This window comes from Aquarana catesbeiana, linkage group LG04 (assembly GCF_042186555.1).
Source record: "Aquarana catesbeiana isolate 2022-GZ linkage group LG04, ASM4218655v1, whole genome shotgun sequence".
NCBI classification, from domain to species: domain Eukaryota; kingdom Metazoa; phylum Chordata; class Amphibia; order Anura; family Ranidae; genus Aquarana; species Aquarana catesbeiana.
Window position 1 is genome coordinate 19329944 of NC_133327.1, and position 21967 is coordinate 19351910.

The 21967-nt window shown below is 45.0% G+C and overlaps 1 protein-coding gene across 1 annotated transcript in view; it reads left to right on the top strand.

Annotated features, from left to right (window-relative positions):
- Positions 1-18893, top strand: part of PBK (PDZ binding kinase) — a 48703-nt gene extending 29810 nt beyond the window's left edge. The window contains exons 5-7 of the mRNA XM_073624894.1: positions 4774-4903; positions 6397-6570; positions 17738-18893. Coding sequence (XP_073480995.1) covers positions 4774-4903; positions 6397-6570; positions 17738-17940 — 507 coding nt within the window. The 3' untranslated portion in view covers positions 17941-18893. The remainder of the gene's footprint in view (positions 1-4773; positions 4904-6396; positions 6571-17737) is intronic.
- Positions 18894-21967: the final 3074 nt, after the last annotated feature.

Sequence of the window (21967 nt, forward strand, 5' to 3'; positions counted from 1 at the left end):
GGAGAAGTTTAGGAAGAAATGGAGCACACCTTTGGTAGACGCTGCCATATCTTCCGTGAATAAAAACTTAACCTGTCCAGTGGATAATTCCCAGGTGTTCAAGGATCTGGCTGATAAAAAGCTAGAGTCCCTATTGAAGGCCTCCTTCTCGGTTGCCAGTGCAGCAGTTCAGCCTGCTATTGCAGCTATTGGGATTTGTCAGTCCCTAAAGGATCGCTTTAAGAAGATAGTAAAAAGCATTCCTTGCCAGGGGAAATCTGCTGAAGAGCTATTGGAGATCCCTCATGCCTTGTGTTTTGCAGTAGATGCTTTAAAGGACTCAATTCAACAGATGTCTCGTTTTGTGTTTATTATCAGTTCATATGCCCCGAGTATTGTGGCTAAACAACTTGTCTGCTGAGACACCATGTAAAAGGCTACTTGCTGCCTTTCCATTTCATGGAGAACGTCTGGTGATGATCTGGATAAATATATCCAAAAGATCTCTGGAGGAAAGAGTGCCCTGCTTCCTATTAAAAAGAAGGGGAAGCAGCCCTCTTATAAAATTCCTAATCCCCCAGGGCCTGGTGCCTCTTCCCCAAAACGGTATCGACGGCCTCAGGGTCAGAAAAAACCCTGGATCCAAAAGCCACCCAAGCCCAACTCCAAGTCTACCTTGTGAAGGGATGCCCCCGCTCTCACGGGTGGGGGGCAGGCTTCGGCTGTTTGGGGAGGCCTGGGAGGAACCGCTTTCTACACTCAAGGGTCCCGGCGGATCCGGAGAAAAGAAGTTGCCTACCCCTAGCTTTACACCATCTGCTGATGCAGGGGGTAATTGTAAAGGTCCCTCACGAAGAAAGATTCAAGGGGTTTTACTCAAACCTGTTCACCGTGCCGAAACCAAATGGGGAAGTAAGGCCCATTTTAGACCTCAAGGCTCTCAACTTCTTTGTAGACGTTCGACCTTTCCGCATGGAGTCGGTTCGCTCAGTAATAAGGTCCCTGAGAAAGGGAGACTTTTTGGCATCCATAGACATCAAGGATGCTTACCTTCATGTGCCGATCTTCGGTCCACACCAAAGGTTCTTACGTTTCGCTGTAGAGGGAAGTAATTTCCAGTTTGTGGCACTACCGTTCGGTCTAGCCACGGCCCCCAGGGTCTTCACAAAGGTTCTGGCCCCAGTATTGGCTTCCCTAAGATCTCAAGAAGTCTCCATAATAGGATACCTGGACGATCTACTTCTAAGGGATTGCTCTCGCCCTACACTAGTTCTGAACGTGTCAAGTACAGTGCGGTCTTACAACGTCTAGGTTGGGTACTGGATTTGGACAAGTCAGCTCTTTGTCCAACCCAAAACTTGGTGTATCTGGGTCTGGTCTTGGACACCGCCCAAGAAAAGGTGTTTTCTCCGCCCTTAACCACTACACATCTGCGCTATGGCCAAATGACAGCCACAGCGTGGACCTGAATTCCCGGGAGGCCCTCCCTGCACGCGCCCTGCAGGGCGCGCTGTGATCACCGAGTCACTGAGACTCGGCTGATCACCGATCCGAGTAAGGGGCCGGTCCCGGACCCTTACCATGTGATCAGCTGTCAGCCAATGACAGCTGATCACATGATGTAAACAAAAGATCGGTAATCGTGTTTTTTTTTTTTTTTTTTTTATTCACGCCGACAGCGTGAGTAGAAAAAAAAGCCGATCACCGGCTCGGATGTGAGGGACATCGGTCCCCAAGTGGAAGAGGCACATCTGCCTCATCAGTGCCACCTAATAGTACCACCTAACAGTGCCCACAAGTGCCACCTATCAATGCCCACCTGTATTGCCAATCGGTGCCACCCATCACTGCCACCCATCATCAGTGCCCATCACTGCTGCCTCATCAGCGTACATCAATGAAGGAGAAAAATGACCCGTTTTTAAATTTTTTATAACAAAATATAAAAAAATAAATTTTTTTTTTTTTAATTCAGTTTTTTTTACTTTTTGTAAAAAAAAAAAAAAAAAAACTGCAGAGGTGATCAAATGCCACCAAAAGAAAGCTCTATTGGCAATTGTCATTCAAAGTGCGTCAGCGCTGAAAGCTGAAAATTGGTCTGGATAGGAGGGGGGTTTAAGTGCCCTGTAAGCAAGTGGTTAAAGGTCGCCTCCATAGTGGAACTTGTGCAGAAGGTGAAAAAAGAACCAACACCTTCTGTCCGGCTGTGCATGAGGTTATTGGGCAAGATGGTGTCATCTTTCAGCGCAGTGCCATATGCGCAGTTCCACTCCAGAGTGTTCCAGAACAGTATCCTGAAAGCCTGGGACAAGTCTGCTCGAACCTTGGATCAGCCAATGGTCCTATCTCCACAGGTTCTATGGAACCTCTCTTGGTGGTTAAGAACCAACAACTTACAAAGGGGAAATCTTTCCCACCAGTAGCCTGGAAAGTGGTGACCACGGACGCCAGTCTTCTCGGCTGGGGAGCAGTCCTAGAGGAAGCGTCTGTCCAGGGAATATGGTCCCAGACAGAAAAGACTCTGCCCATCAATCTATTGGAAATTCGGGCAGCTCGTCTGGCCCTGCGATTCTGGACGTCCAGATTGCGGGGTTTTCCAGTCAGAGTTCAGTCTGACAACTCCACAGTAGTGGCGTATATCAACCACAAGGGGGGTACCAGGAGTCGGGCAGCCCAAAAAGAAGTAAATCATGTACTAACCTGGGCAGAAAATCATGTGCCGTTTTTGTCGGCAGTGTTTATCCCGGGGGTGGACAATTGGCAGGTGGATTTCCTGAGTCGCCAGAAATTGTTACCAGGGGAATGGTCCCTACATCCCGAGGTTTTGCTACAGATCTGCCAATATTGGGGGACCCCAGATGTGGATCTGCTGGCATCCAGATTCAATCCCAAACTGGACAGGTTTGTGTCCAGGACCAAGGATCCGCTTGCTGTCAGGATAGACGCGTTAGTGGTTCCTTGGGACCAGTATTCTCTGATATATGCTTTCCCTCCGATCCAAATTCTGCTGCACTTACTACGCAGAATACGGGAGGAACGGAAGCCGGTGATCTTAGTGGCCCCAGCATGGCCCAGGAGATCATAGTGCTCGGAAATTGTGAAGTTGGCAGTAGGAGATCCGTTGGTTCTTCCTTGCCGCCCAGACCTGTTGTCTCAAGGGCCCATATTCCATCCTTCTTTACGGTTGCTGAATTTGATGGCCTGGCTATTGAGACCAGACTACTGAAAGACCGTGGTATTATGGGTTCAGTCTTGTCCACTATGATAAACGCTAGAAAGTCAGTTTCTAGAACTATCTATTATAGAGTCTGGAAGTCATACATTTCTTGGTGTGAGAAAAGGAAATGGAACCCTCGTAGGTATACGATTGGAAGGGTGCTCGCCTTTCTCCAAACAGGAGTAGACTTGCAGCTTGCTTTAGGGACAATCAAGGGACAGATTTCGGCCTTATCGTTTTTTTTCCAAAGACCAATTGCATCCCATTCTTTGGTGTGAACCTTTGCCACCTCTTAAACCACCTTTATGTCCTTGGGACCTAAATTTGGTACTGTCAGCCTTACAGAGTCAACCCTTTAAACCTATTAGGCATATCCCTTTGGTCCTATTGACCAGGAAATTAGTTTTCGTAATGGCTATAACATCGGCTAGAAGGGTGTCAGAATTAGCTGCCTTTCGTGCAAAGAACCTTTTATGGCTCTTCATGAGGACAAAGTGGTCATGCGACCTCGTCCGGATTTTCTACCAAAAGTGGTTTCCAAATTTCATTTTAATCAGGATATTTTACCTTCCTTTTTTTCCAAACCCTAAAACTAGGGAGGAAAGGTCGCTTCACTCACTGGATGTGGTGAGAGCAATAAAAGTTTACTTGGAAATGTCATCTCCTTTTACGGAAGACTGACTGCTTTTTTCGTCTTGCCTGAGGGTCTTAGAAAGGGACAGCCGGCAACAAGTTCTATATCCAGGTGGATTCGCCAGTCAATTGTCCAGGCATATGGATTAAAGCGTAGGGTTCCACCCCGCGATTTAAGAGCACACTCCACTAGAGGAGTTAGTGCATCATGGGCAGTACGCCAACAGGTGTCTATGGCTCAGGTTTGCAAAGCAGCCGTTTTGGTCTTCAGTTCATACGTTCACCAGGTTTTACCAGGTGGATGTGAGGTCTCAAAAAGAGACTGTTTGGCCACAGCGTGTTGCAGGCTGCTTTATAATCTCAGATCCATTGGGTCCAAGGATGTGTCGTCCCCCCCCCCCCCCCCCCTCAGATGCATTGCTTTAGGACATCCCACATTATTATGGTGCTCTGTGTCCCGTGATGTACGATAAAGAAAATGGGATTTTTACAACAGTTTACCTGTAAAATCCTTTTCTTGGAGTACATCACGGGACACAGAGGTCCCTCCCCTCTTTTTCTGGGATCGTCATTGCTTGCTACAAAACTGAGGCACTTCCTGTGTAGGAGGGGTTATATGGGAGGAACAGTCTTACTATTGGTTGCCAGTGTCCAATCACCTAAAGGTAAGCGTATAACCCACATAGTCATTATTATGGTGCTCTGTGTCCCGTGATGTACTCCAAGAAAAGGATTTTACAGGTAAGCTGTTTTTAAAAATCCATTTTTTTAGTTTGCACTTACTGTAACATTAACCGTAATACAATTTCGTCACAGTGTAATTTTGGTGCTGGGAAACAAGGTCATGGTAATTATCAGTTTTTTAAAATGTGTTTTTTTTTTTTTTTTTTTTTCCATTTATTGGTATGGTTCATGAATTCCTGTGGGATTGGTCTCTCTCTCAGTACCTACACAATGAGAAGAAGATCCTGCATGGCGATATGAAATCATCCAATGTTGTCATCAAAGGTGATTTTGAGACGATTAAACTGTGTGATGTTGGGGTGTCTCTGCATCTGGATGAAAACATGACCGGTGAGTATAAAACATAAGGTGGCCATATAGGTTACACATCTGCGGCCCTTTGCTTGCTTTTATCCGGCCCTTGGGGCACGATGTCATCCACTGATGCCAACAATAGGGCAAAATTCCCCCCACTGACACCAATGATGGGGCACTATTTCTCCCCCTAATAACCAAGATGGGGCATTGTTTACGTCCAATGGCCACAGTCTGGGCCCCCCCCCCTAAAGTCTGATGGATAATAAAATGGCCCTTTGTTTAGAAAGTTTGGAGACCCCTGGTATGTATCTACAGTCCTACAGTTTGGTTTTGTATTTAACCACTTAGCGACTGCCGCATAACTATATACCTCCTGACTTTGAAGAGGGATATCTCGGTAATGGCAGCAGCTGCTGCCACAACCGAGGTATCCATCTCTTCAGGCGGCGGTTCGGTTAACGATAATGGTGGTCTCTGCGGCGGATTCACCGCAAGATCATCGTTATTGGCGGCGGGAGAGGGCCCCCCTCTCCCGTGCCCTCTGCCGCTTACCGGAGGCAGCGGCGGAGCCACCCGTCTCCATCCCAAACCAGGGCGGAAGCGACATCAAAACGTCACTTCCGCCCATAAGTCTTAAAGGCACGTTATTCTGTTGTAATTTTTTTCCAATATTTTTTTTTTTTTTTTTTCCTTTTATTGCATTTAAGTCCAAATATGAGATCTGATGACTTTTTGACCCCAGATCTCATATTTAAGAGGTCCTGTCATGCTTTTTTTTCTATTACAAGGAATAAAAGTTACTTTTTTTTTTTTTTTTTTTAAAGCAGTGAAAAAATAAAATCAAGTAAAATAAATAAGGAAGAATTTTTTTTTTAAAGTGCCCCATCCCGCCGAGCTCGCGCACAGAAGCGAACGCATACGTGAGTAGCGCCCGCATATGAAAACGGTGGTCAGACCACACATGTGAGGTATCGCCGCGATCAGTAGAGCAATCATTCTAGCCCTAGACCTCATCTGTAACGCAAAAAAAACCTGTAGAATTTTTTTAAACATCACCTATGGAGATTTTTGAGGGTAAAAGTTTGATGCCATTCCACGAGCGGGCGCAATTTTGAAGCTTGACATGTTGGGTATCAATTTACTCGGCGTAACATTATCTTTCACAATATAACAAAAAATTGGGCTAACTTTACTGTTGTCTTATTATTTTTTTTTTTATTAAAAAAGTGAATTTTTTCCCAAAGAAGTGCGCTCGTAAGACTGCTGCGCAAATACGGTGTGACAAAGTATTGCAATGACCACCATTTTTTTTCTCTAGGGTGTTAAAAAAATGTATGTTTGGGGGTTCTAAGTAATTTTATAGCAAAAAAAAAAAAACCTGCTTTTAACTTGTAAACACAGTCTGAAAAAGAGGCTCGAATCTTAAAGTGCTTAAAATCCTCTCTTAAATTCTCTTTCTGCACTTTTTATATTTTAAATTGACAGCAAATCTTAACATGTGCCCTTTTTATGGTTTTTCATGCCAGTGAGTGATCCAAAGGCCCAATACATTGGCACGGAGTCCTGGAAACCAAAGGAAACTTTGGAGGAAGGTGTCATTACTGATAAGGCTGATATATACGCATTTGGCCTCACCTTGTGGGAGATGATGGCTCTGTCCATACCGCATCTGATCCTGCCAGAGGAAAACGATGATGAAGGTTTGCAGTTTTGTGTGTGGGGTTTTTTTTTTTTTCTCGTGTTTTTTTTTTTTTTTTTTTTTTTTTTTTATTTTTTTTTTTTGATTGGTGGATAGAATGCCTGATAAACTGTACATTTTGGTGAACTTTAACCATTTCAATACTGGGCACCCCCCTTCCTGCCCAGCTTTCGGCGCATTTTAAATGAATATTGCCTGGCCATGCAACACTGTACCCAAGCAACATTTTTCTCATTTTGTTCCCACAAATAGAACTTTCTGTTGGTGGTATTTGATCACCTCTGGGGTGTTTGGCAAAAAATAAACAGATAAAAAAAAAGACTGAAAATTTTGAAGAAGTTTTATTTTTAATTTATTTTCTGTTATACAATTTTGTAAACAGGTTTTCTCCTTCACTGATGGGCGGCACTGATGGGGCCCCTTTAATGGGCACTGATTGGCATCTCTGGGGGGGGCTGCACTGATAATCAATCAGCGCAGACCCTCCCTGCTAGGAGAGCAGCCAACCCCCTCTCCTGTGCGAGTGGAGGAAAAGCTGATGAACAGCTTTTCCTGTTTACGCTGTGATTGGACACAGCTGATCACGTGGTAAAAAGCCCACATCCAAAGGCTCTTTACCGAGGTCTGTGATGTGTCAGACTGTACTCATAAGTTTACCTACCCTGGCAGAATTTATTATGAGAGATTTATATAGCGCCAACAGTTTACTCAGCGCTTTACAATGTATAAGGGGGACAACACAATTACAGTACAGTTCAATACAAAAGGTACAGGAGGGCAATGCTCGTAGAGCTTACATTCTAAAGGGAGGGGGTGGTGGTACAAAAGGTAATAGCTGCAAAGAATGATTTGATGGGGGTGGTTTTGATTTCTTGGCCATTTTTCAGAGAATATGAATGACACAAACTTTTCTTTCACTCATGGTTAATGTTTGGCTGAAGCCATTTATTATCGGTCAAATGTGTTTACTCTTTTTAAATCATAATGACAACAGAAACTACCCAAATGACCCTGATCAAAAGTTTACATATCCCAGTTCTTAATACAGTGTATTGCTCCCTTTAACATCAATAACAGCTTGAAGTGTTTTGTGGTATTTGTGGATGAGGCTCTTTATCTTCTCAGATGGTGAAGCTGACCATTCCTCTTGGCAGTTCCTGTAAATTCTTGGGCTGTCTTGCATGAACTGCACGTTTTGAGATCTCCCCAGAGTGGCTCAATGATATTGAGGTCAGGAGACTGAGATGGCCACTCCAGAACCTTTACTTTTTCTTTATCGTACATCATAGGACACAGAGCCTCAAGTAATTACTTAGTGGGTTATGGGCCTACCTTCAGGTGTTGACACTGGTATAACCAATACAGGAAGTTGACTCCCCTATATAAACCCTCCTTCTTTGAGGAGTCCTCAGTTTTTTCGCCAGTGTCTAATGTGTTGGTCACGAGTGAAGATGTGCTCTGAGGAGCTCCAGGGAGGGATCCATGCTGGATTTAAAAAACCTCCACAACCGGATCCATCCTCGCCACTGAGGCCATAGGATGGTACCTGGGCCTCGATTCAAGAACAAGGTTTTGCCTGTAAGCTTCTCTTTGAGAGCTGGACCCTAGGAACCAAGACTCTTTTTGGTCTTGCTACATTACCTAAAGCTGTTCCTGAGGGGTGCTATGCAGGTCCAAAGGAGCGGAACCCCTATTAAAAGGGCCCCAGTTTTTGAAGGTTTAACTACGCTGCCCGCCGTGATGGGTGAAAGTTGGATCTGTCTGTTAAATCAGCAGTATCCTGCAGCGAGGAAAAGGTAAGGTAAGAGGCTAGGTACTGTAAAAGGTGGCTATGATTTCCTTCCATATTTAAGAATGCCTTTAAAAAGTCTCCTTTTAAGGAGTAAAGTTACACATACCTTAACATAATGCTTCAAGCAGCTCTGTGTCTGGCTAGAAACAGCCATGCGTGTTCTTTCAGGGCGGTGCCGTGTGTAGACGTAAAGACGTCCACACAGCTGAACAATCTTGCAATAGATGGTGCTAAGGGCGGAACACACTGAGGACGCCAATCAGGTTTTTTTCACCTGATGCTTGTAACCAAGCTAAGCTCATAGTCTGTTACAGCTATGGCCACATCACACTAAAACACAGCAGCGCTAGGCACGTAAGGGGTGTAAGACAGGCATTTCTAGTACAGGAAATATATTGTTATCAGCATTTAAATACTGATCCTATGGTGACACTTGTCTTGTAAATTGTTGTTAAAGCAGATATATTCTGTTACCTCTGTTTTTTGTACCTTGCATTATGCCTTCCAGAGCTACTGTAAAGGTACCTAAGGTGCCACCCCCAGGCGCTGGGAAGCCCAGTCATGCTGCCATACTGTCATCCTTTCTCGAGATACCTGACATGGCAAGCCAGGGTGAGTCATTGGAAGCTAGCGGTGGTGCAACTGCTTTACACACTTCAGCCCCTGTATACGTGACTGAAGATGCAATTTCCTCTGCCCTGAAGGGCTTAGAAGGAAGATTAGCGGCTTTAATCGCATCCTCCATCCAGGTGGATAGGAAGCGTCCTAGGTCCCTCTCCCCCCACCTTAAATTCTTTACAAACAGTGGAGGGTCCGAGGGAATTGTGGGAACAAGATGAGATATTACCCTCAGACAATCTAGAGGAAAGACAAGCCGGTTATTCCTCTGCTGAGGAAACAATACTTGATGTTTCAGCTTCACAAACTGAAGTACAGAGCCTTACTGAAATGGTTAGCTCTGCTTTCATGCTACCCCTAACTGAGTTAGCTGAAGGTCCGGTCTCCTCCCTGGGTTCCCTCAAACCTCTATAGCCTTTGCATGCGTTTCCTGTCCACGCATTACTAGAGAAGCTTATTTTATACCGAATGGGATCATCCGGATAAGCATTTTCGCCCTCCGAAGAGATTCTTAGCTCTCTATCCTATGGAGGAAAAATTCACAAAAAGATGGAAGGTTCCAGCAATTGACGCTGCGATTTCCAATGTGAATAAAAGTTTAACTTGTCCAGTGGACAATGCGCTTATGCTTAAAGATCCAACAGATAAGAAGTTGGAAGGCCTGTTAAAATCCTCTTTTTCCTTAGCAGGGAGCGTGACTCAGCCTGCAATTGCAGCTATAGGCATCTGTCAGTCCTTAAAGGACCAGTTCACAGATGCTCTTAACAAGCTCCCTGCACAACAGGCCCGGAAGTTGGCAGAGCTGCCTAAAGTATTATGCTTTGCCATAGATGCTATGAAGGATTCTATTCATCAGGCTTCTCGCCTTGCGCTTGTGCTAGTTCACATGCGAAGGACCCTTTGGTTAAAGGGTTGGTCAGCTGAAGCACCTTGCAAGAATCTCTTAATCCTTTAATGGAGAACAACTATTTGGCGAGAGTTTTGATAAGTATATCCAGACAATATCTAGCGGAAGGAGTACTCTTTTGCCAGTCAAAAGAAAATATAAACATCCTTCATTTAAGCGCACTTTCTCCCACGCCAGGTACATCCACCTCTAGGCAGGGGCGACGTCCTCCACCGTCAGACTCTAGAGGAAGACCTCGTCGGGAAGAGGCATCTCCCCTCACCAAAGTGGGGGGAAGACTTCTGAGGTACTCGGAAGTCTGGCAAAGGGAAATTCAGGACAAATGGACTCTCCCCACAGTCTCTCTAGGATACAAGCTAGAGTTTCGAGAGTTTCCTCCGTCTCGTTTTCGGAGATCAAACGTTCCCAAAGATCCAGGGAAAAGGCAATCCCTGTTGCAAGCATTAGACCGATTATTGGCTCAAGGGGTGATCATACAGATTCCCAAATAAGAGCAAGATTTGGGGTTCTACTCCAACCTGTTTACGGTACCAAAGCCAAATGGGGATATCAGACTAATTCTAGATCTACGGAATCTAAATCCGTTCCTGAAGATCCGCTCCTTTCGCATGGAGTCAATCAGATCAGTTGTTTCCATCCTACAAGGAGTCGAACTTTTGACATCCATCGACATCAGAGATGCATATCTGCATATCCCTATGTTTCCTCCTCATCACAGGTTTCTGTGATTCGAAGTAGAACAAAAGCACTTTCAGTTTGTAGCCTTGCCCTTCGGGCTAGCTACAGCACCCCGGGTATTCACAAAAGTACTAGCCCCACCTCTAGCAAGGTTAAGGGCACAGGGCATAACTGTCTTGGCTTACTTAGAAGATCTATTGTTAATAGACCAGTCGTTGGCCTGCTTAAAGCAGGATGTAGCCATTACAAGCAGTTACCTGGAGCGTCTGGGTTGGATTCTCAACCTGAAGAAATCCTCCTTTAAAGCCATTAAAAAGGCTGGGCCTGATCATAGACACAGCCCAGGAAAGGGTGTTCTTGCCTCCTGCAAAGATCAGCTCCATAAAAGAGCTGGTGCGCATGGTCAAGTCAAAGAGAAATCCCACAATACGTCTTTTAGGAAAGATGGTAGCTTCATTCGAAGCAGTTCCCTATGCCCAATTCCATTTGAGACTGTTTCAAAACAGTATCCTGTCTGCTTGGAACAAGACGATTCAAGCTTTGGATTTACCAATGCGGCTATCCCCAAGAGTGTCGCAAAGCCTCAGTTGGTGGTTAATAACTCGAAACCTGCTGAAAGGAAAGTCCTTCAGACCAATTATCTGGAAAGTAGTAACGACAGGTGCCAGCCTTTCAGGCTGGGGAGCAGTACTAGAGAAGACTGTCCAGGGACGGTGGTCAAGAACCGAAAGAGCCTTGCCCATCAACATCCTAGAGATTCGGGCAGTATATTTTGACTCTGAGAACCTGGACCTCCAGGTTAAAGAATTGTCCTGTCAGGATCCAATTGGACAATGCCACGGCCGTGGCATATATCAATGATCAAGGAGGCACCAAAAGTGTCTCAGCTCAGAGAGAGGCGAACCAGATCCTAGCTTGGGCAGAAAAAAATGTCCCATGCCTATCGGCAGTTTTCATTGCAGGAGTAGAGAATTGGCAGGCGGACTACTTAAGCTGCCAGCAGTTGTTCCCGGGGGAATGGTCTCTTCATCCCGAGATGTTTCAGGCTGTTTGCCAAAGATGGGGGACTCCGGACGTAGACCTTCTAGCGTCCAGGTTCAACACGAAGCTAGTCAATTTTGTGTCCAGGACAAGGGACCCACTCACATACGGATTGGATGCTTTGGTGACCCCATGGGATCAGTTCTCACTGATCTATGCGTGTCCCCCCCGATTCAGTTGCTACCTCGACTTCTTTGCAGGATCAGGCTGGAAAGAAAGTTGGTAATACTGGTACCACCAGCATGGCCCAGAAGGTCATGGTATGCAGAGATCGTAAAGATGGCAGTGGAGGGTCCATGGCTCCTCCCACTAAGGCCAGACCTGCTATCACAGGGGCCGATATTCCATCCTACTTTACGAATGCAAAATTTAACGGCCTGGCTATAGAGACCCACATTCTGAAAAAAACGTGGGCTTTCCAGGTCAGTTATTTCTACTTTTGATTAATGCTAGGAAGCCAGCTTCTAGAGCTATATATTAAAGAGTCTGGAAAGCTTATGTTACCTGGTGTGAATCCAAGGGTTGGCACCCTCGGAGATATATTATAGGCAAAATTCTTGCCTTTCTACAAGTAAGCGTAGAGATGAAGTTGGCCCTGAGTACTATTAAGGGCCAAGCCTCAGCTTTATCAATTTTATTTCAAAGACCACTTGCTACGCGTTCTTTAGTCCGGGGTTTCATGCAAGGAGTGATGCGGATTATTCTGCCAGTTAAATCACCCTTAAGCCCTTGGGACTTGAAATTAGTTTTGTCGGTGTTACAAAAACAGCCATTTGAACCGATGCAGCATATTCCTTTAGTCCTTTTGACAAGGAAGCTGGTATTTTTGGTTGCTATATCCTCAGCAAGGAGGGTTTCAGACTTAGCTGGTCTTTCTTGTAAAGAGACATATTTGATCATTCATGAGGACAGAGTGGTGCTACGCCCTCGTCCAGGCTTTTTGCCAAAAGTGGTTTCAGGCTTTCATCTGAATGAAGATATTGTCCTGCCATCGTTTTATTCCAAAACCATGTTCCAAGAAGGAAAAGTCACTACATTGTCTTGATGCGTTGAGAGCAGTGAAGATCAATTTAAAGAGAACTGCTCAGATTCGTAAGACTGATGTCTTATTTATTCTGCCAGAGAGTCCTAAAGGACAGGCAGCATCGAAATCCCTAAGTGGATTCGACAAGTTATAATTCTAACTTATGATTTAAAAGGAAAGATTCCCCCTTTTCAAGTTAAGGCACACTCTACCAGAACGATTGGTGCTTCTTAGGCAGTGCGTCACCAGGCCTCCATGTCTCAGATCTGCAAGGCCGCGACTTGGTCTTCAGTACATACATTTACAAAATGTTATCAAGTAGATGTAAGATGGAATGAGGATATCGCCTTCGGGCGCAGTGTGCTGCAGGCAGTAGTATATTTCCTCAAGGTCTGGGGGTGCCCTACGGGTTGTGTCTCCCTCCCCTCAAGTAGCATTGCTATGGGACATCCCACCAAGTAATTACTTGAGGCCCTGTGTCCTATGATGTACAATAAAGAAATAGGATTTTTAAAACGGCTTATCTGTAAAATCCGTTTCTTGGAGTAAATCATAGAACACAGAGCTCCCGCCCCTCTGCTTTATGGGGTGAGAGTATATTGCTTGTATTGCTTGACTACAAAAACTGAGGACTCCTGGAAGGAGGAGGGGTTATATAGGGGAGTCAACTTCCTGGTTATACCAGTGTAAACATCTGAAGGTAGGCCCATAACCCACTAAGTAATTACCGTACTTGAGGCTCTGTGTCCTATGATGTACTCCAAGAAAAGGATTTTACAGGTAAGTGGTTTTAAAAATCCTATTATTCTGCTGTAGCCAATGACATGTCGACTTGGCCTTGTGTTTTGGATCATTGTCATGTTGGAATGTCCAAGTACGTCCCATGCGCAGCTTCCTGGCTGATGAATGCAAATGTTCCTCCAGTATTTTTTTCATAACATACTGCATTCATCTTGCCAAAAATTTTTTACCAAATTTCCTGTGCCTTTTTGTGGCTCACACATCCCCAAAACATCAGCGATCCACCTCCGTGTTTCACAGTAGGAATATTGTACCTTTTCATCATAGTTGACTCCTCTCCAAATGTAGTGTTTATGGTTGTGGCCAAAAAGCCCAACTTTCGTCTCATCACTCCAAATGACTTTGTGCCAAAAGGTTTGAGGCTTGTCTCTGTGCTGCTTGGCGTATTGTAAGCGGGATACTTTGTGGCATTTGCGTAGTAATGGCTTTCTTCTGTCGACTTGACCATGCAGCCCATCTTTCTTCAAGTGCCTCCTTATTGTGCATCTTGATACAGCCACACCACATGTTTTCAGAGAGTCCTGTGTTTCACCTGAAGTTATTTGTGGGTTTTTCTTTGCATCCTGAACAATTTTCCTGGCATTTGTGGCTGAAGTTTTAGTTGGTCTACCTGACCGTGGTTTGGTTTCAACAGAACCCCTCACTTTCCCCTTCTTTATTGACATTCTCAATTCCTTTTTTATATCCCTTTCCTGTTTTTATACAGTTCAACTACCTTTTCCTGCAGATCCTTTGACAATTCTTTTGCTTTCCCCATGACTCAGAATCCAGAAACCTCAGTGCAGCACTGGATGAAAGATGCAAGGGTCTGTCAGGAGTCCAGAAACTCTGACCTTTTTACACACACAAATTCCATGCTAAAGGGTGAGAATGGTTACCTTTTTAATAGCTATTCAAACCCCCTTTGTACCAACTTGTGGGCATATTATCAAGCCAAAATCACCAGGGCATGTAAACTTTTGAGCAGGGTCATTTGGGTAGTTTTTGTTGTCATTAGCGCTGTAACGATTAATCAATGATAATGGATGATGAAAATGGCTGTCAACGATTTTCATTATTGATTAGTTGGTCCGCATCTTCCTCCCTGCCAGTCTGTTAGAATCCTGTGTATCCTCCTGTGTACAAGGCGGCGTGGCTGTATGTGACCAGGCACGTCTCTCCTCGCTGACGTCAGCTCCCCCCTGCTATTCTCAGCCCTGCCCGCTGCTGCCTCGAGGAAATGCACAGAGGCGAGGAGTAGCTGCCAGAGCCGAGCTGCGTGCACACTGAAGTGAAGCGAGGTAATGCTAAATCCCGGGGCAGGTAATATAGAAGAACATCTGCATATAGAGCTAATTTATATTCTTTGCTTCTTGCTCTAATACCCTGAATGGAGGGATTAATATGACTGGCTTCTACTGAATGTTCCACGGTAATAGTATAAAGAAGGAGCGATAACGGCAAACATGCCCAGTACCATTTTATAATTTGTTAGGATAGCTGATAGAGAACCATTATTTCTAATCTGTGCTGATGACAGAGCTGGATGGTGAAAAAGGTCACCAACAGTCTGTTTAGTGTTTTGCAAAGTAGTTTTCTGTGGAATTTTGCTTAATGCAGTAGCTTCAGTAGCCGAAGACTGAAGTGCAGAGCAGTCTGGTGGCTGCAGCCAGGAATACCAATAAAAAGACTTGACATGTATGGATGATAAAGATTTTCTGATTCAGCCAAATGCAGCGGAACCTATCATAGATATTTAAATTATTGATGCAATTTCATTGACAATGTAGAGAAGCTCTTATTCTACATTAGGGCCCGAAGTATTTCGGGGGGGGGGATTGTGTCCCATCATTGGTGTTCCGGGGGGCGGGAGGAATAGTGCCCCATCATTTGTGTTCCCGGGAGGAATAGACATAGACACGATACCTGTGAGATTTATATACAGTGGGGAAAAAAAGTATTTAGTTAGCCACCAATTGTGCAAGTTCTCCCACTTAAAAAGATGAGAGAGGCCTGTAATTGTGATCATGGGTAAACCTCAACTATGAGAGACAAAATGTGGAAACAAATCCAGACAATCACATTATCTGATTTTTGAAAGAATTTATTTGCAAATTATGGTGGAAAATAAGTATTTGGTCACCTACAAACAAGCAAGATTTCTGGCTCTCACAGACCTGTATCTTCTTTAAGAGGCTCCTCTGTCCTCCCACTCATTACCTGTATTAATGGCACCTGTTTGAACTTGTTATCAGTATAAAAGACACCTGTCCACAACCTCAGTCACACTCCAAACTCCACTATGGTGAAGACCAAAGAGCTGTCGAAGGACACCAGAAACAAAATTGTAGACCTGCACCAGGCTGGGAAGACTGAATCTGCAATAGGCAAGTAGCTTAGTGTGAAGAAATCAACTGTGGGAGCAATAATTAGAAAATGGAAGACATACAGGACCACTGATAATCTCCCTCGAACTGGGGCTCCATGCAAGATCTCACCCCGTGGGGTCAAAATGATCACAAGAATGGTGAGCAAAAATCACAGAACCACACGGGGGGACCCAGTGAATGACCTGCAGAGAGCTGGGACCAACGTAACAAAGGCTACCATCAGTAACACACTACGCCACCAGGGACTCAGATCCTGCAGTGCCAGACGTGTCCCCCTGCTTAAGCCAGTACATGTCCGGGCCCATCTGAGGTTTGCTAGAGAGCATTTGGATGATCCAGAAGAGGATTGGGAGAATGTCATATGGTCAGATGAAACCAAAGTAGAACTGATTGGTAGAAACCAAAGAACACCATACCTACTGTGAAGCATGGGGGTGGCAACATCATGCTTTGGGGCTGTTTCTCTGCAAAGGGAACAGGACGACTGATCTGTGTACATGAAAGAATGAATGGGGCCATGTATCGTGAGATTTTGAGTGCAAACCTCCTTCCATCAGTAAGGGCATTGAAGATGAAACGTGGCTGGGTCTTTCAGCATGACAATGATCCTAAACATACCGCCCGGGGAACGAAGGAGAGGCTTCGTAAGAAGCATTTGAAGGTCCTGGAGTGGCCTAGCCAGTCTCCAGATCTCTAGTATAGTAAAAATCCGCGCTTAAGAGAACAAGGGTTGCAGCCTCCCCTAATTTGTTCCCAACAGGACCTAAAGGAGTATATAAAAGAGAGTGGGGAAGTGGCGCTACCCTATGTGACAAAAAAAAAAAAATATATATATATATTTTAGTAGTATATTAATTAAACATAATTGAATCAAACCCAGTGTGCATATAACTAGGGTGTGCAGGTGTTCTGCCAGAGAGAGAAGGTTATAACACATACAGTGAACAAGTGTTGTGGGCAGGTGTGATTGGGCAGGACCACAATCCAGCTGAGATTAAATTTCCAGCGCCTGTATCCACACTAGGTCTTATTTTCGGGGGAAACAGGATATATATATATATATATATCTCTATCTCTATTATATCTCTATCTAAATCTCTATCTCTATCTCTATCTAAATATATAACTTGTATGTATGTTATGAGGTCCTGTAACAGTAAATCGGCTATAGGGTGGTTAAAAAGTGTTTTAAAGAATAGAAAAAAATTCAGCTAGGTGGAAAACCTTTTAACTACCTCCTGCCCGCTGTATAGACAAATGCCTGCGGGGGAGGTGCTCTCTTGTTCTTGCCGCGTCCCCGATCTTGGTAAAGAAGCGATGGCTCTTTACCCATATGATCATCTGTGTCCAATCACACAAACACTGACAGTGTGAGGGGAGCCGATCAGCGGCCTTTCCTCACAGGGGAGACCTGTACAGATCATCAGTGCCACCTCACTCGTGCCCATCAGCGCACCTCGGTGAAGGAGAAAAATTATTTATTTACAAAATTTTCTAACGGACTTTTTTTTTTTTTTTTTTTTTTTTTTTCCTCACAATTTTTCGGTCTTGAGTATTGAGGTGGTTAATGGCCCCTTTTTCATATCCACCAAACCATCAACAATTCTGCTGCAGTGCTTCGTGTTATTCTTAAAAATAATTTCCTGTGTCCCCATGGAGCTCCTTGGATTTCAGGCCCCTAAATGGGCCACATCTTCTGTTCTAATGGACAATGAAGCTCTCTTGATTCGACTTTCAAATGTTAGTTTGTACTGGCCAAGGAGCTGGCATTTTTCAGCTGAGTGATGGGAGGAAGATGTTTTAGTGTGTGTGGTGTTTTTTTTTTTTTTTTTCTTTAAACTCCCATCAAGTAGGGGTATGTGGTAGACTTTAAATTCTGATTCAGCTTACGTTGTGCCGTCTGTAATCAATAACTGTTCATCTCCATTCTCTGTACAGCGGAATCCTTCACGGAGGATGACTTTGATGAGGACGCTTATTATGAAGCTTTGGGCACGAGACCGGCACTTAACATGGACAAGCTGGATGAGTCCTACCAGAAGGCGATTGAGTTGTTCTTCGTGTGCACCAGCGAGAACCCCAAGGAACGGCCTTCTGCAGCTCAAATTGTGGAGGCCTTGGAAGCGGAGGGTGTTGAGTAATTTAAAATGCTGTTTAAAGGTTTCTGTTGGAATGGTTTTAATGTTTTTAACTATGAGAAGGCAGTTTTGCTGTACAGTTTTCTAGAGTGGTAGATTAGAGAGAAGGTGAGCTCTGTTCTGGAGCAGAGGTGCTAATGCTGTCATATGAGGCTTGAAGTAGACTCGGCAGTTCACTGGTTATGTCCCACGTAGCAGGTCCCTGACATGTATGTCAGTCCAATGTGAAAGTATTGCTGGCCTTGCTGTATATAGCACTGAGGCACACAAACCCACCTCTAACCAATGATGGTGCCACCTTTTGTCATTCCTTCTGTAGTCTTCCTGAAGACACTTCTGCTGCCCCTATGCGTCATACTCAAATCTTATAATGCACATGCCCAGCCAAGCTTTATTTTAGAATAACTGTGGCAGTGAGCCAACCGGGCATTACAAGGGTGTGTTGGTGCTAGAGGTAGGGTTTGATGTGTACAAAACCTAAACGTGACACAAGGTGCACTTTCATATGGGGGAAAGTTTACATGGAGAGTTTACTTCCCGTTTTACCTCCACCAACCCCTTTGCAGTTCCCTACACATAACTGCAGCGAACAGCCCTTAAGTACCTATTGACTTATGTAGCCTGTACTAAGGTCCCACCAGACCGCTGTATTCCAGGTACTTCTGGATCTGAGCCATGGTTGGGGCTTCTTTGTAAATCTGAGACATTGATTGGCTGCTCAGACCAAGGAACATACTATTTGGGCCTTTGCATAGAACCTGTCCCCCCCCCCCCCCCCCCTTTTTTTTTTTTTTTTTTTTTTTTAACATTACAGTCAATGTGCCTTTAAAACTGACGGTTTAAACTTCTCTTGTACTGGACATGTTGGCTCTTTCATTGTCCTTGTATTCCCCTTTTCTTGTCTTGTTTATATTCATGTTTTGTAGATGTTAGATATTAAAACACAATCAAACCTCGTCGATGTTTCTGTGTAAAGTTAATCTAACTTGTATTAAAATAAAATGATGCTCCTTCTTGCAGGGAAGAGGGGTATATTGGGAATAGCTCTGTAGGTACATGCTTGATCCAGTCATATGAATACACAGCATTGACTGACCCATAGTGGCCGTGTCTTTTAGCCTTGACAGTTCAAAGTCACATGACAAGCCACACCCCATTTGCGGAGCTGGAATCCCTCAAATCGCTGCACGACTTGCATCGACATCTGTTGAATGAAGTCACATAGATGTCAGGAAGCTGTACATGAAGTTGCGCTGAAGTAGTGTGACTTCAAAGTTGCACTGGTTTGAACCAGGACTTGGGGTCCTTTTACACAGGGGGGACTCTGCCTGTGATCTGCTTGCTCAGTAGGGAATTGGTCTGCTGATCCCTGCTGAGCAGGTAGATGGCTGGTCCGTGCCCACTCCCCTTATGGACACAGCCCGCTCTCCTCTATGGGCAGTCTGATGTAAACGGACTGCCTGTCCATTTTACGCCCGACTGCCAGCCGATCTGATCCACTGGATGAAAAACGGACAGGCAGACCCGATCGGATCATTCATGTGAAAGTGGCATTAGGCTTCCTTTCTGTAATTATCATTGTTGGTATGTTTGCAACTGAGAGTATACGTGTGGGTTACTGATGATTCCATGATAAATAGTGATACCAGTGAGCTAGAGTTTGTTCTGCATCATCTATTACTTCTGTCTGATTCTATGTAGTACAGAATACAATAATAGGATTGGGAAAGAAGAGCCAAAAGACGACTTGCTTGGCTCCTGGGAAGAGATGATTCTACAACCTAGCATTACCATACAGGTTACAATCTGACTGGGTAGATCTAAAGTTAGTTGATCGTTCACTCTTTATACAAACTATAATATCAGGAACCGCCTAAACTAATCTATCACTTTGTATCCAGTTTGGGAGGGCCTTGCACTACATGGTTGTTGGTAGATCCAAAGAGGGTTGTAGTGTGGGTGGTGAGCTCAGGTTTTAACTTACACCTCATTTAGGCCTGGTTCACACCTATGCATTTTTTTTTAATTTTTTTTTTTTGTGCATTTTGTATAAATGCAATACAGTCCATTTAAAGCGGTTGTAAAACCGCATTTTCTTTACCTGCAAGACAAAGGCATAATGTGCTAGTATGCAATTCATACTTTCAGATTATATGAAACAAAGCCTTCCAGCGATGTGATGTTATTGCCGAAGGCTGCTTCCATCTTCACCCGTCCTTGCTTCCAGGTTCACGGACTCCGGCTCTCCTAGCTCAAATCCCCCCTCTTAGCTCAATTCTCCCTAAATTCCCCCTCCCTGCACAGATCCCTCCTCCTCCTCACTCAAATCTCCCCACCTTCTCCTAGCTCAACCCCCCCCCCCCCCCCCCTCTTAGCCCAATTCCCACTAAATCCCCCGCCTGCACAAGTCTCCCTACTAGCCCATAGCACCCCCTACCTCCTCCTAGTAAAAATCCTTCCCAATGTAGCCAATCAAGGGTCCCCGCTGTCGGAATACAATGGCGCAGAAGGGAGGATTCCTGCCTCCACCTCAAATGTGTTTGGTTTTTGTCATTCAGCCAGCATGGCCAGCTTAAAGTTCCACTTCAAGCGGATTCAATCCTACCAGACAGTTTGCTGCAAACCAGAAACATTCCCACATCGACGTCATAGTGGTGAATCTTCATTGTTGGATTATCGCTGTGATAAGCATGTACTATGTCCACAATTGGGACCATATGACACGTAACTTTTCACCAACATGTGTTACATAAATGAATTCTCCTTCCATTTACCAGAATTCCCCCTGTGTGTTCACTATGACACCTTTCTTAAATAGTTCCTTTGCATTGAAAACAGCCTCATCTTCGGTATAATAGATCTTCTGGACCTCTCTATCAATGCCTGACTCTTCACTGACCAAGTACTCGATACAGTTTTTCTCCCTTCGTCTTTCAGGACAGCACCTGGAGAGAGCGCAGCTCCACCCACTTTCCCAGGAAACACTGCAGTCAGTTTCTTTAAAGACCGGACACTTCCACCATGGCCTCAGTTGTAGTGTTTCCTCCGCCATGGTGGAAGCGCTGCAGGGAACCAGGGGTGTGCTGCGCTTTCTCCAGGTGGTGAAAGTAGGAGGCATACCGGTTGATGTCGCCTTTTTTTTCTTCAGAAGACAGCCCAGCATCCTCCCTGACGTGTGGGGAATTCTCCGGCGCCCCCTCCTCTTTATGCTCGGCGAGAGCCAGGCTGCGAGGGTCCCGCTCCTACAATACCGGCGGCATGGGCTGTGGAGTAGCAAACGGCGTCTACTCTGCTGACCGCACGCCTTCCGGGTTCGGATGGCGAGCGTGTCATTTCCGACCGGGGGCGGGGGCCTCGAGCGGCGCGACGCAGCTTCCGGTTCCGGCCGCTGGAACGCAGGAGGAAGGGGGCGGTCTCTACGGCTGATGTCATTTCCGGCCCTCACAGCGGTAAGCGGCCCGGGAAAATTAAATAAAAGAGCACAGACGCCGCTGTTTGTCCTGTCAGCAATGGAGGACGATCAGATGGCGGTGGCAGGAGCAGGAACCACACCAATCAGCCAGGCTCGGGTAAGCAGGGACATTGATCACTGTTATTACTCTATGGGCAGTTGTGATATTTATGTATATAAATTCCCTTCCTTAAAAAAAAAAAAAAGGGGGGAGCCTGCAGATCACTTTTTCCTGATTACTAATGGAAAGATAAGTGATTATCTGGTTTAAGGTGGATCTGTGGGGTGATTCACCGGCTGTGGAACAAGACTTAGGGGTTAAAGGGTTAACTTCCTTGGTGGGTTTTTTCTGTGTTCCTTGTATACAGCATGTAAACTGTTTTGGTGAAATATGGTTCAGCAAATGTCTTTTTTCCCTTGGGATATTGCAGAAGGCTAAAGAAAAGACCAAGCATGTCTCCCCTATTGTTAAAAGGAAATGTCCCTCATGTAAGGGGTTACTGAGGGATTCCTGGACCAAAATATTATGCAAATCTTGTATTGCGGACATAGTTAAGGAGGAGACAGCTCCCGCTAGTC